The 13,827-nt window shown below is 42.8% G+C and overlaps 1 protein-coding gene across 2 annotated transcripts in view; it reads right to left on the bottom strand.

Moving 5' to 3' along the window:
• Positions 1–7,219, bottom strand: part of ZFAND3 (zinc finger AN1-type containing 3) — a 134,665-nt gene extending 127,446 nt beyond the window's left edge. The window contains exon 1 of one of the 2 annotated variants that reach the window (XM_027735021.2): positions 7,021–7,219. In XM_027735021.2, the coding sequence (XP_027590822.1) occupies positions 7,021–7,091 (71 nt within the window). In that variant the 5' untranslated portion in view covers positions 7,092–7,219. Of the gene's footprint in view, positions 1–5,752; positions 5,857–7,020 lie in introns of those variants that run through there. The other variant, XM_039389482.1, reaches the window with a different exon arrangement.
• Between the last annotated feature and the right edge of the window lie 6,608 nt (positions 7,220–13,827).

Raw genomic sequence — 13,827 nt, 5'->3', positions numbered from 1 at the left:
TCTCCAATAAATACATCCATCAAGGATCATTCCCTCTAGTTAATGTTTTGCATCACTGATTTCAACACCTTAAAAGAAATACTGGGTCACAAGGCTTCCACCAGTTTGAGACTTCAACAGCTCTCCAACATGCAGCAACAACATTAACATCAAATTTGCAAAGAAGTGGTAAATTGTTTAAAATTTATGCAATTAAAATCAGCAGCAGTATTTCCCTAAAACTAATATCTATTTTATAACCTCTAACAGACTGGGCTTACCCTTAGAAACTTTTGAGAACCCAAAGCATCTTCAATGAAATGAAGAAACGTACAAAAAATATCTATAGTATCATATGACAGTTGAACATTTTACTAGTTAGCATTAAGGCAGATATTTCATAGCACTAACTGTGGAATAATCATCAGCACTGCCTAAATCATAATACCTTTGACTAATCACAGTTTACAGAAGACATGGAGAAGGTACTGTCTCACAGGAAGATAGAAAGAAACTTGGAAGGTGACCTAGACACAGTAACTTTGAACTCCTCCAAGCTTCAAAAAGCAGGACACAATCTACTTCTTATTTGTTCCACTTGTAAGAACAGCAGCTATGGCAATGAATTTCATTCTGACTGATGAGGAAGTTACAATTAGATTAAAAGGTGCTAGATACGTCAGTCTATAATTAGCACAGAACCCATTTACAATTAGAAAATTTTTATAAAACTTTTTATACAAAAATTTTGAATAAATTCATGGTTTAAGGAAGAGGGAGTTTTCCTCAAATTCCGGTTGCACTGAATAAGTTAACAGACATTTTTAATCAAGGAGGCCTATTTTTGGATCTTCTTAAATAAAACATCCTCATACATCACCTCTTTGAATTTATTCACTCCTCAGAATTATCACACAGCAAGAATAAAGGAAAAAAAATTACTTTTTTTCACCATAAACAGAATGGTTAAATTATGGAACATCTTGCTGCAGGACTTCAGAAGGCTCAAGAGTACATATGGATTCACCAATTCATTATGTAAATTTATTGAAAAACAGGTAAGACCTACTAAGCTATAAATCTATAAAACAGAGGACGACCTTATGTCCGACTGCCAGAAGCAAAGGAGGTATACCAAGATAAGCATCACTGCATGCTTGCTCTGTCCTTATGCTTACTCCCTCAGCATCACTTATCATCCAAATCAGAAACAGGGCTGGATGTATCTTTGGTCTGATCCAGAACAGCTGGTTTTCATTAAATAACAAAATCTCCTTTCTGTTTTGTCTATTCTATTAGTACTGCAAAAGAAAGCATTGTTTTCACATTCCTAGAAAAGAGCTTATTACAGTTAAAGTATTAAATCCAGTTCATCTGCTTTTACTTCGAGTGCCAATAACCCCCATTTCACAAGGTAAGCTTCTGCAGCAAACGGAAAACTTAGTAAAAATGAGGTACCTGGCAACTGTGGATGCAAGAGGCAATTGCTCACTGTACAAAAAAAAGTGTAAAAAATTTCTGTCTTTTGATTTCAGTTGAGATGCTCTTCTACTTATATTATGACTGAGGGAAATCCCAATTTATCATTCTTTATTCTGCATATTCTTCTTCAAGCAGGGAACATGACAATGCTCAATTCCTCACCACCACTCTCTCCCCAGACAGAAGCTTCTCTATGTCTCATAATTCTCAATATCTTCTAAAATTAAGATCCAAGCAAATAATTTCAGTCCCCTTATCATCCTCTGCAGCACTTCATAGGAAAGCTTGTAAATAAATCAATTTCTCATCAGACTCTTTGTTTCTGTCAGTTAAATAATTTTTCACTTCTATTTGTGCAATGCACTAGTCGATGTATTATTACAGCAGTTAATGCTGGCTTTAACTATAAACTGCTTTAAGTTCTTTTACCCAAGGATTTGACAGAGTATTAAATCAGTTCATGTATAACATCAAAAAAATACAGCATTCAAGTATTTTTAGTCTTGACCTAAGAGTGAAATAGAGCACAAGGACCACAGCAGACAAATTCCAACCAACCACAGTTTCCTATGAGAGATGGCCTATAAGCATTTGTAATTAATAAATGCAAACAAGCTTTTATCTTACTCACAAAAAATTGTTAGGTCTTGTATAAGGTAGAAAGAATTACCCTTCCTAGAACACAAGCATCATTAATTTATTGATTTAAATCAATTTATTATTTTAGATGGAACAACTGACATTTTTGATCATCAATAATTGCAGAGAAACCTTGTCCTCAGACAGCTCTACCCACACACAGCTATCCCAAAGCACCTTATGGGATTCTCACTGCTCACTATTACTCAAAGACCTCAGTAATAAACTATAACCTATTTGGGAGCACATATGTTGTCTCACATAAACTGACAAATTCATTGCTTATTCCAGCATCTGATCCAATGTGCCAGGCAGTCAAAGCCTGGCTAAGGAACTGCATGACACAAGCCCAGTGAAAACTAATTCTCAGAGGGAAAGATACATATTTTAATAGTTTACTCAAGTGTCATTTAGGAACATCTGTGTGAGCTTGCAACTGTGGTAAAAGCAAAATTAGGTTTAGGAAGATATTATGCATTCACAATGACCTACACAGCCTATGAGATTAGTCTGTATTTATTAAAAGGACCGTCACTGAGAGTTCATATGGAATGAACAGCTCTACTCACCAAAAATAAGGAAAGAAAAGACTAGTCAGAGAAGAGGCTTCTAAATGGCATATATATAATCACTGTTTGTTTAGAAGCTAAAAGCAAGCTTTGGTGATATACAGTCACAAACTAATCATGCTTATGTCAAAAATGACTCACTGTTTGATCAAATGTTTAATTTTAGCAAACAAAATTGAGAAAAGAGCCAGATTGGCATGGCAAGGGCCTGATGATACATAAGTAACTGGAAAATCCAGATTCAGAAATGAACTCTGAATTGGGCCTGCACAGAATGCTTGGGGCACAATGTCTCATCACACATATGATGAATGCAGTGTCAGAGAAAGGCAGAACAAGTGGTAATCCTGCAAAACCCCTGCTGGCCATGTCCTCAAATATTGCCATCAGTTTTAGCTGACTAAAGTACCTTATAGTTGCCAGAACTAAGATGAGATGAAACTAATCATACTGTGTTTTCAATCAACTTCCTGCTGGTTGCCACCATTTCAAGAATGGAATTCATTTGTTTTATGTCCATTAACATATTTCCTTCTTTTCTGGTTCTAAGGCACTGAATGCAACGGTATAGTGTCAGTCTGGACAATAAGAAAGATAAGCAGCAGTCACTACAGTACAAGTAGAACTGTAAAAGTACTACCCTCTCCAAAATACTCCTTTCACAGAATACGCTTCTACCAGACGAGGAATATTTTCGCTTTTATGAACATAACTATTTAACAGCAACAGCCCCAGCCTTCCAATGAGCTACACACAAGTGAAATTTTCATAGAGACCTTTAAAAGCCAAAAGGAAATTGCCAACATGTAGGTCATTAAAGAATCATGCCTCATCTCTAATAAGCAAAAAGGTTTAACTGGAATATAATACGTACAGCAATATTTTAATGTATTTATAAAATCTTCAACTCCAAATTAATATACGCCATAAAGGCAAACAGGTTTCTGAAATCCACTGGTCTAAGAAAAAACACAACATTACATGACTGTATGATTCTATGATTCTCTGGTCTGTTAATTGGGAAAATAAGACAGAATTTTTTGCAGATCATAAAAACGAGAATTTAAGCACAGCATAAACCCTAGATGAAGTAACTTAAAAGTTTGCATACTACATCCTTTCCAATATTTTTATACTAAGATTATTCCAATAAAAAGCGAGATAGTTACAACTGACTGAAGTTTAAGATATAAAAACAGGGAGAAATTGGAGCAAAATATTTCCAAACAGTAAGTTGCGTGAATTTTTCATAAATAACATGAATACTGATGCGGTTTCCCAGTTGAGATTATCTGGGTAACTGAAATTATTTTATAAAGTATAAACATTATCTCGGTACTCTATCTGAACTTTACTTGAGCAGAAATTACAGACTGGACAGTCGAAAATGAAGGGCAAGTCTGCTGGTCTAAGGATGGATTTCATGATCTTCAACAAAAGGTAAGCAAACGTTAGCTGTTGACCTTAAGCAATGTTTCAGAAGTCCTTAGCAGTCTCACTCAAATCTCTTCTTTCAGCTGTTCATATTTCAGTCTCTTAGATCTTGAAACATCAAGAGTTTAGTAGTTTTCCAGTCTCTAGAGATTCTTGAAACCTACAGGATCTGAATTTCTAATATAAACCCAAGTCTTTCAAAAGAAGAAACCCCTCCAACTTCAATGCGACAGTACATACCAGTCTGCTCCTGTAATCTCTTTGCATGCCACCACTATCAACATGCGTCTCAGAAGCTACTTCTATCCCTGTTCACCAATAGGCAAGCTTTAGCACAAAAACCCACACTTCACTTTCATTTTAATGCTTCTTTCAGTATTTTCCTAATGTTTCCTATCTTTGTGGCTTACTGAAGAAAGCATGTATCTTACTACAAACAGTCCTGGCTAAGCATCACATAAAATCAACTTTTAAAAAAAGGCATCATCTTTTACGCTTGATAAAATCTAGTCCTTATTGTTTCACCCACAGACACAGAGTTGTTCTGCTGCCTACATGACTTGGGTTCACTCAAGAAGAGCTATGAAAAGATTCTCAACCACTGGACTGATGGGGACCAGGAAATATAAAGAAATACTACTCCTCTACATTACTTTATTTACAAATCTAATGGAAACTACTACATTAAATTACAAGTTTCAGAACTTTTCATAGCTTTAAATGTCCTGGCCCTGTTGTTCCAAAACGTGAGTTGACAGACATAAAGATGACATGAAAGTCACAAATAAGACGCTGTCTTAAGACACGTTGCCGGTAATAACCCTAGCTGACAACTAGAGCAGAATTTCAACTTCAGATGAATATCTGAAGTCTTTTTGTTATCATGACTTACTTTCTTCAGAAAGCTGCTATAAAACTGTAACCTCTTAAGAACTCCTGACAATGCAACTTCACGAGAAGGGCATGTCTGCACTGATTTGATCTATTCAAGCACTAGCAAGGCCTAGGTAAATAAGGTCATGTAGACACTTGAGTTTCTTCAGGACTGAGAAGTACAACCAACTCTGGAAACTGACAGCGCAGTTTGGGGGTTTGTTTGTTTTATTTAAAGTGGAAAAATAGATATGTAGTTTGCCACTGTGTATTGAAATGTACCTGGCAGATACTTAAAGAGACTGAAAAACAGATTATTCATTGTATCAGTGGAAAAAGTGAGGGTTTTTCCACAGTGCTATATTTCAAAATTATAATTCAAATAAACAACACTGCCTGGATGACATTCTGAAGGGGGGGAAAAAGGGGAGGGCAAAAAAATACCATTCCTTGAGGGAAACATGTTTAAAAAAGAAAAAAATAAATCAGCTTTGAAGGCAATGGGTTTTCTTGAGAGTCTCCTGTCACCATTAAGCAGATCCTTGAACACAAAGCACCAGATTTTTTTCTCATTATCACAACACGTTGAACTAGCCAAGAAGTTCAGCCGGAAGAAAAAGTTCACTTTCAACTTTCTACAACTCTCCCATCAATATCATGTTGCAAAAGTCAGTACACTACATTAGAGATAGCAGAAACTGCTTTCCACTGCTTTACAGTAAATATCAGGCCCAAATATGGAGGCCTAACAAAACAAAAATAAACAAAAAGTTTACCGTATATTTATAATCTGTCTTGCAAGATCACTCCCAACAGGGCCATGGCATTTGTTGCAGTTCAGGCTTCTGTCATAACTCAAAAATGGGATTCCATTTAAAATCTTGCCACTTCAATAAACCAACCAAATGTACAGTGACATCACTAAATCACTCTTATTGTACCTCTTTTCTCTCAGCCTCCACTTCCCCAGAGTACCTTAAACTGCACAACATAAATCCCATGAAGGTACAATCATAGACAAGTGGAAATCTCAGGTGGGCCCTCAAAAGTCTATTTAGTCACGTATTCTTTGAATTTTCCATAAATAAAAACATTAGGGACTAATGTTTGTGTGACAGACACTAAAGATACGTTATGATCATATCTGCCAGTATACCATCTGCCATGATATATCTGATTCAAAAAAAAAACCTCAAACCACTAATGGAAACATCTTCAACAGACACGACCCTAGAGGTGGTAGTTTAGCAAGGAACTGGTTTACTCCTTTTTTTCACCTTAGGCAAAAAGGAATGACCCCTACTTCCTTCTTCCTAAAAGGGGATCAGCCAACAGCTAACAAGGACCTTATCTATAATGAACCTCCTCTCCTTCATAAGGTGGAGAAAGAAGTATGTTTTTATCCTTAGCCTTTTCCCTTTATTAGCTACGCTGCCCTGAGCGAATTGCAGGGAGAGCTGCCCGTCCCCGGGCGCAGGGCAGGGATGTGTCAGGGACACCCGGCAGAGCAGCCAGGGGCCCGCATTACTCATCTGCGCCTGTGAGGAGCCGCAGGCAGGCCCCGGAGCGCAGCCTGCAGCCCCAGAGGAGGGGCGGCCGCTCCAGGAAACCTGCGTGCCTGGGGGAGCGCCCGGGCCTCCCCCGCCGGGCTGCCGGGAAGGCCGCGGTGCCCGGGCGGCGGGGGGGCCGCGGGCGGCCCGGGCAGCCCCCCCGCGCCCGGGGACAGCGCAGCCACCGCCCCCGGGGCACTCGCTGCCCCCGAGACCAGAGCCGCCACCCCGGCCCGGGCCCCCCGGGACGCAGCAGCCACAGGCAGGGGGGGCAGACACCCCTGCTCCGGGGGGGGGGACAAGCCCTGCGGCCCGCCCGGCACGGGCGTGCGGCCGCCCCCGCCCCGAGGCGATCTGTGCCCTCGGCCCCCGCCACAGGCCCGAGTGCGGGGCTACGACCGGCCGAGGCCCCCCTCCCGCCTCGCCCTCCGCCCGGCCGCCCGCCCCCCTCCGTCCGTCCCTGCCCGCCCAGCCCAGCCCCGGGCCCGGCTCACCCCCAGAAGCCGCAGGGGCAGCGCGGGGGCAGGCTGGGCGCCTTGCTGCGCTCGCTGCCGGCGTCTCCCATGGCGGGGCCGGGGCGCGGGGCGGCGGCGGGCGGGGGGCGCGCGGCTCCCGGCCGGGATTCCAGGCCGGTCAGCTGGAGCCGGGCGGCACCACTGGGGAGGCGGCGGAGGGGAGGGCGCGGGGGGGCCCGGCCGCGCCCTGCCGGCGGGGCGCGCCGGGGAGCGGGGACGCGGCGGCACGGGAACGCGGAGCTCCGTGCGGCGGCGCCGCCCGCCCGCCGGTGCCAGTGACCGGCCCGGTGCCGCAGCGGGGCGCGCCCGCCGTCCCCGGAGAGCCGCTCGGCCCCTGGCGCAACAATGCGTGTCCCCCTCCGGCACCTTGGCTCCCCCCGTCCTGAGCGCGATGGTTTCGTCAAGCCACCGAATCAGCTGGGAGCGGCATGTACCATAGCACATCTCCGGGGGGAGTGGGGTTGGATCGAGTGCGGGAACTAGGTGAGAAGCGAGTTTAGAGGGCGCTCATAAGCTCGAGAATAGGATTCTCTGTGAGGAGGCTCAGGCGAAGCTGAGGTTCGCGGACCTGGAGCCGCCGCCTTGTTTTGCCTCTACCCACACGTTGGGCGCACAGTGGTACAGCCAGGGACGACCGGCGGGGTGCGGGTACCGGTGTTCGCCGCGCATGCGCAGAGGGGCTCCGACGCGGAAGTCGGTGGGAGCGGGTCCCTGGGGGGCCAGGCCGGCACCTGCCGGGGCTCCCACTCACCGGGAGCTGCTTCGCGCACGGGGATACTGAACGTGTTTCACTGGTCCTGGTCGCCGCCAGCCCAGTGTGCCGGGGTGGGCGGGCTGTGCGCGCTCGGGGTCTCTCCCCGGCAGCCGGGCGGCTCTGAGGAGCTCCGGTGCTGTGCGGGGCGTGGACCGGGACTTGTTCTCCCGGGGCTCCGTTTGGAGGGAGGCCTGGAGGCCCCGAGGGCGACGTTGGGCCTTCTCTTTTCTTGCTTATTCTGTAGATGTGCGTCCCTGCGTTCCCTCAATCCGAAATAAAGCCGTTTAGGTGTGTGACGTGCCCGGGGCTTCCCTCGCCCGTGACAAACACCACTTGCTGCTCAAGGACGCTGAGCTGAGGGCTGGCTGAAGCCGGGAGAAGGCAGGCCGCTCCGGCTGGCGTGTGTTGGCCCCATTCTGGGGTCTTGAGGAGGTAAGGTATGGCGGGGGGGGGAGAGCACAGCAGGCTCAGTGACTACTGGCTGCCGCCCTTTGACGAACAGGAAAGGAAAGGGGAATTTCCAGCATCTGGACTTGAGGGCTGAGTAATGGGGATTGTACTTCTGGTACTGGTTAGCCAGTGGTGTTGAGCAAGCTACAGTCCTGCACTCACTGTACCTTGGTTTTGTCTCGGAAGAGGACATATTGCTGCCCCCCCCCGCTAGAGTTTGCTTTCTGATCTGAGTGGAAAACGTTGTGTGGAAAAATACCGGTGTGGCAATAAAGAAGGTGGAATATTGATGTATTCCTGACATGCCGTTACCTCTTTTATACTTTGATTTCTGCTTTGCACTTAAAACCAAGGTTATTAAACATTGAAAATAATGAACATGTGTAGCAAAGTCCAGAGTATGTAGATTTTTGTGAACAACTAATTAATTCTGCCAAAGATATTTTGATTTTAATATTAACGTTCTTAAAGAATTTACTATCAAATTAATTCCTGACAGAAGAAAAGTAATAACAAAATACATATACACACACACTTAAAACTTTTTAATGAAAATTTGGAATTTATTTGAAATCATGGGGACAGACTTCCTCTGAAGAGGCTAATTCGTGCCAGATTGCTAATGATCTTGGTTTTATTAAAAACGTAGAGTCTGGGGTTGCCTGACTCCTGGTTGATGCATTAAGTGGGCCCCATTAATGCTTCAGTAGCTCAACCAGTCACTGCTGTTCTTCAGCAGCCACTTTGGATGCTGTAAGGTCACGGAGTGTGAGACTGGAAATGGAACATTATCTGGTCTAACTGCCCACCCTCTCTAAAGTGTCTGTTGCTCCAGACCACCCTGTGCACCGAAGCACAAAGGCTTCCTTTTGGCACAGCTCTCTGAGGAAAATGCTGAGCTGCTGAGGCAGCAGAGAAGTGAGTACGTGAAAAAAATAGCCCTGGCCTCGTTAACTCAGCCCTTTAAGCCAGTAAGTCAATTGGAAATTGAAATGGTCCCATTCGTGCTGGCTACCTGTGCTACTGCCAGAGGCTGTAAATTCCCCTCAGGTAAGGAGTACATACTGGCTTTTTAAAGATGATTTAGTATGTCTGTATTTGCTATTAAAGTAAGCTCATACTGAGTTAACTTTCAAGTATTGGAAATGTTGTGGAGAAGCATTCTCTCTGCTCAGTACTCTTGTGTCATTGCAAATAAACCTTTCATGATTTTGTAAAGGTATGCTGGGATGATGTCAAAATTCTAGTTTGCCAAGCAGTTCAGATTTTTAAAAACCCTACAGGGGTGTGGTAATTCACTCCAAAGTTAAACACAAGAAAAGCGTGAGTTTAGGTATAATATTACTACACAAAGCAAACACATACTAAGCATGATGACAGTGAAGATCCATGAACAACTCTAACTCTGCCTACTACTAATGCCCTAAGGAGAAATAATCTTGAAGTCACACACACATGGTGGACTTGAGGATTATAGTGCAGTTGAATACTGTGGGACAGAGAGCAGGGAAGCGTGTGTGCTTTGTAATGATGGATTTTGTCTTTTTTTTTCTTTTTAAGTATGACTTCTGCAACACTGGTTTTATATATTTGTGGTACTTTCTACATTTTTTAACACAAAATTTAAATTATTGAGGCATCAGTTCAGCGTTGTTTCCTGAAAATTTAGTGTGTTAATCTGTACCTGCTTTTCTAAACCCTGTAATGTTTTGATATGTCTCATGTGTCTTCTAATCATATCCATCCACTTGCAACCACCAGAAAGTGTATTTTTGTGTTGCAATGTGGCAGCAAGGGGAAGTACCGCTGTGCGATGCTTCTTCGGAGGCTGAAAGGGAGAAAACTGGTTCAGCTGATCTAAAATTAACAGAGTCATGGACAGGGCATCACAGCCTCCATTCAGTGTGTGGGCTCTTCTTCCAACAGACCTTCTCTTGATCCAGGCCTCTGGCCCCCTGAGGAATTTCAGTGATAACTGACATTTTCTTTTTCTTTTTGCATCCTGAGTCCAAGCCTGGATGCTTTCTCAACTAACGTATAAACATCCACAGACAAATAGATAAACAGCACTTAGGAAACATATGCAGGGATATGCAGCATAGGAGTTGGACGAGGCTGGGAATATTCATCCACAGAAAGTCATATGGTCCAGATACAGCAAAACATGTTTCAACCTTATGGGAAGGAAATATCCATTGTAAACACACATTAGGTGGGGGGAAAAAAACCCTTTAGTGATGGGAAGGTAACTTGGAGGAGAGTGATGCCAGGAATAGTGAGCAACAGTTTGAGTACATAACAACTGGAACAGCTCAGGTCATTTTGGTTCTGAATATCTGAATGCATGAAAGAGATGGGGAAGGTGCTAATTCTTCTTAATGAGACTCTAGTCGCCCTGCAGCTCTTCTGCAGGCATCTTTTTGCAGACAATTCAGAGAATGCAGAGAAAAGCACCCAAAATACAGGCTGCAGACACTGAAATAATTGAAAAATCTAATGTTTACTGTTTGGCAATTTGGGCACAGATACCCATACATTGTTAATCAAAATTATCAACAAAAATAGAAGATATTTGCAAACAGGACACACAGAATTTAGTAAAAAATATAAAAGGGATGTCTCTAATGGGAGAAATGCTTGGGACATGCAGAAAATGTTCTCGCAGTAAAGTCTGGTTTTAACCTCTCACTGAGATGCTTCTTTCTCGTTCTCAGCAGGACCCCATTGTAGGATTAGGTGAGGTAATAGACCTCACAGGATCGGAAAGCAAAACTCCACACAATTAAAATGCCATTGTTTCTCAAGTGCTCCCTTTTATTTTTATATTTATGCTTGAAAATGTTGTACCTGTATATATTCAGAATGTGTGGGGGTGGTTTATTTTAGTATAAACATGATTGCCCGGCTGAAGTATATGTGGACAACCATAAAGTGGAGCAGGTGGAGAATGTCACAAGTATTGTACGTCTTCCTTCTCATCTCGAGATCTAAATTACCATAAAATGATAAAAATGACACATGTGATGCCAATCTGTTAGAGAGACTCTTGAACTGATTGAAATAATCACCACTTTTTATTCCTCTCCAGTAGGCAGATATTCTTGGTGAAATCTTTTCTTTTGGAAGTTCATTCTTGTTAAAACCTGTATTGAGGCTGAAAAATAAAATGAGCATGTGGGAAAGGGCAGTGGAGAGGACACATCTGAGCTGTAGCCATAGCATAACAATTACAATGATTCACTAGAGCCCAGGGCATGGGCTACAGACCATGAAGGCATTAACCTGCAGCAAGTCAGCAACACAGATGTGACCCCAGAAAAGGTGACTGAACCACGCCCAAAGACTGACTGAATCAGGACCAAGGCTGCTGGGCTTTCAAATGCCTCCTCTTCACTGTATAGCTCATCTCATTTTCTCCATTTGGAAGGCATGTCTTGGTTTTTGTATGCACCTGGCATAGCAGGGTGTGATCCAGCTGAATGTCTCAACATTTGCTTATTCATTTAGTTTAAGTTAGGTGTCAGTGCAAGCAGTCTGAAGAGAGAAGTGCCCGCACCTTAGCCTCTGGCTTGGGCCTCAATGAATCCAACTCAGCTTTCTTTGCTACTTGGAGGAAGTCTCCCGATTAAAGAAGGCAAGCTGAGCTCATCTTGGCTCTCAACATTGCTTGTGTTGACAAAGCAAAAAAAAAAAAAAACAAACCAGTCATGAATTAACAATTTATGAGTCATGCAAATTAGAAGGTTTTCGTAGCTGTGTCTTTTTGAAACATAAAACTTAAATTTGAAAACTAAAGGGCAAGTTTCAATAGTTCCAGCACAGAATTTGGAATAGGGACCTGGACGTTCTTTTAGTTATTTTAAGTCTCTTTGTGCCTCAGTTTTGTTCTCTCAAACGGAAACAATCTCATGGGCACTCTGGTAAAGGGGAATCTTTATTGGATGGCATTTTTAGAAATGAGAAATTGCTGTTGTTATTATTACTGTGACTAAGAAAGTGCCATTTCTTTGCAATTAATGGCTGGATGGAGGGTCCAAGGTGAAAGAGAAAACTCTTAACACAACCAGTTGCAATTTACATTAATATAACTAACCTAGAGGCAATAATACTTTTATTTATTTCACACATGTATTACTTCGCCCTCCTGCCCCTTGTGTAATCCAGGGCACTTTGAGAAAAGCACAAATGCAAAAATTGGAGTGCAATTAAACAAACATTCTAGGCTAGTCTAAAAATGCCAGATAAAATACTTAAAATAAAAAATCATAACATCAGACATGATTTAATAAAAGGAGAGAGGATGCCTAGAAAACAAAAGTGGACAGTGACTCCACACAGTGGGGTGACAATGACTAGTACTAAAATCACTCACAGGGAAATAAACCTACGGATGTTAAAAGATGTGTAGACGTGGCACTTTAGGGAGATGATTTAGTGGCAGACTTGGCAGTGCTGGGTTGATCATTGGACATGATGATCTTAAAGGTCTTTTCCAACCTAAACGATGCAATGATTCTATGTTCTATATAAGTTGAAACTTTCATTATTATTAGAAACCATGAGACTTATGACTGTGTAATGATGATCAAATTGTGCTAGGCATTTCCTGATGCTGGATAGCAGACTCAGCAAAGACCATTCTTAGCCTTTGAATGCTCTATTTAGCAAATGATCTCCATCCCCTTTTTTAAAAAAAAAAAGGTAAGCATTGTTACAGCAATTTTATCAGGAGAAAAGCAGCTTTGGAAAGTGAAACAAGCTGCCTAGGGTCACACAAGAAGACACCTGCAGATCTAGTAATAGCATTCACATTGCTCAACTCCCAATATAGCAACCAATGCAGAGTCTGTGCCCTCTTGCAGAGCTCGTGCCTTGGGTGTTCCTTTAGCAGCTCCCAGGATCTGCTTCCTCTGCCATAGTGTCCAGGTTTGCTAAACAATGGAGTCTCAAATAATTTTTGCTGCAGCTACTTGGTTTATAAATTACATGGATAAAAAGAAATAAAGGACTATACATGTCCTTCCCTTTGAAAAAGGAGCCTAGGCAAAAAGAATATGGTTAAATGGAAAGGTAGAAGATTAGTGATACTTACATATTTTTCTGTTTTCTTTACCTTGCTTCTCTTCAGCATTTTCATAATACCTTGCACAAAAGGACCTTGCCTACACGTAGGTCTCCTGGGTCCTACTGCAGCATAGATAAACAAGCATTATAAAACTCTCATCTTGTATAAATATGAAATAGTTCACTCTTCATTGAATTGGAAGGTGCCTGACCCTAGCAATCTGTTTAAATATAAGCTATTTCTGCTCTTTCCTTCACTGCTCTGAAGATGTCAGCCCTGGGGACTCAGCAGCTGAACGTATTTCCTGGCACCTCAATAAGGTTTATCAATTCTCTGACTTCTGACCTGGTGTTTCTGAGCATGGCCGAGATGAGCGGTAATTCCCCCATAAATGCTCCGGTGTCAGGGAGGCTTAATTGCTTGGCGGCATGGGAAAGTGTTTGGTAGTTCAATGACAAAAGGTCTTAGAGAACGTGAAATGGAAGCCAACAGTTCTCCTTTGCTGCCCTGCCTTCTC

Source organism: Pipra filicauda, unplaced genomic scaffold (genome assembly GCF_003945595.2).
Source record: "Pipra filicauda isolate LSUMZ 115617 unplaced genomic scaffold, ASM394559v2 scaffold72_size3293161_pilon, whole genome shotgun sequence".
Classification (NCBI taxonomy): Eukaryota; Metazoa; Chordata; class Aves; order Passeriformes; family Pipridae; genus Pipra; species Pipra filicauda.
Note: the sequence above shows the minus strand (reverse complement) of the source record. Positions and strands in the feature narration are given on the sequence as shown.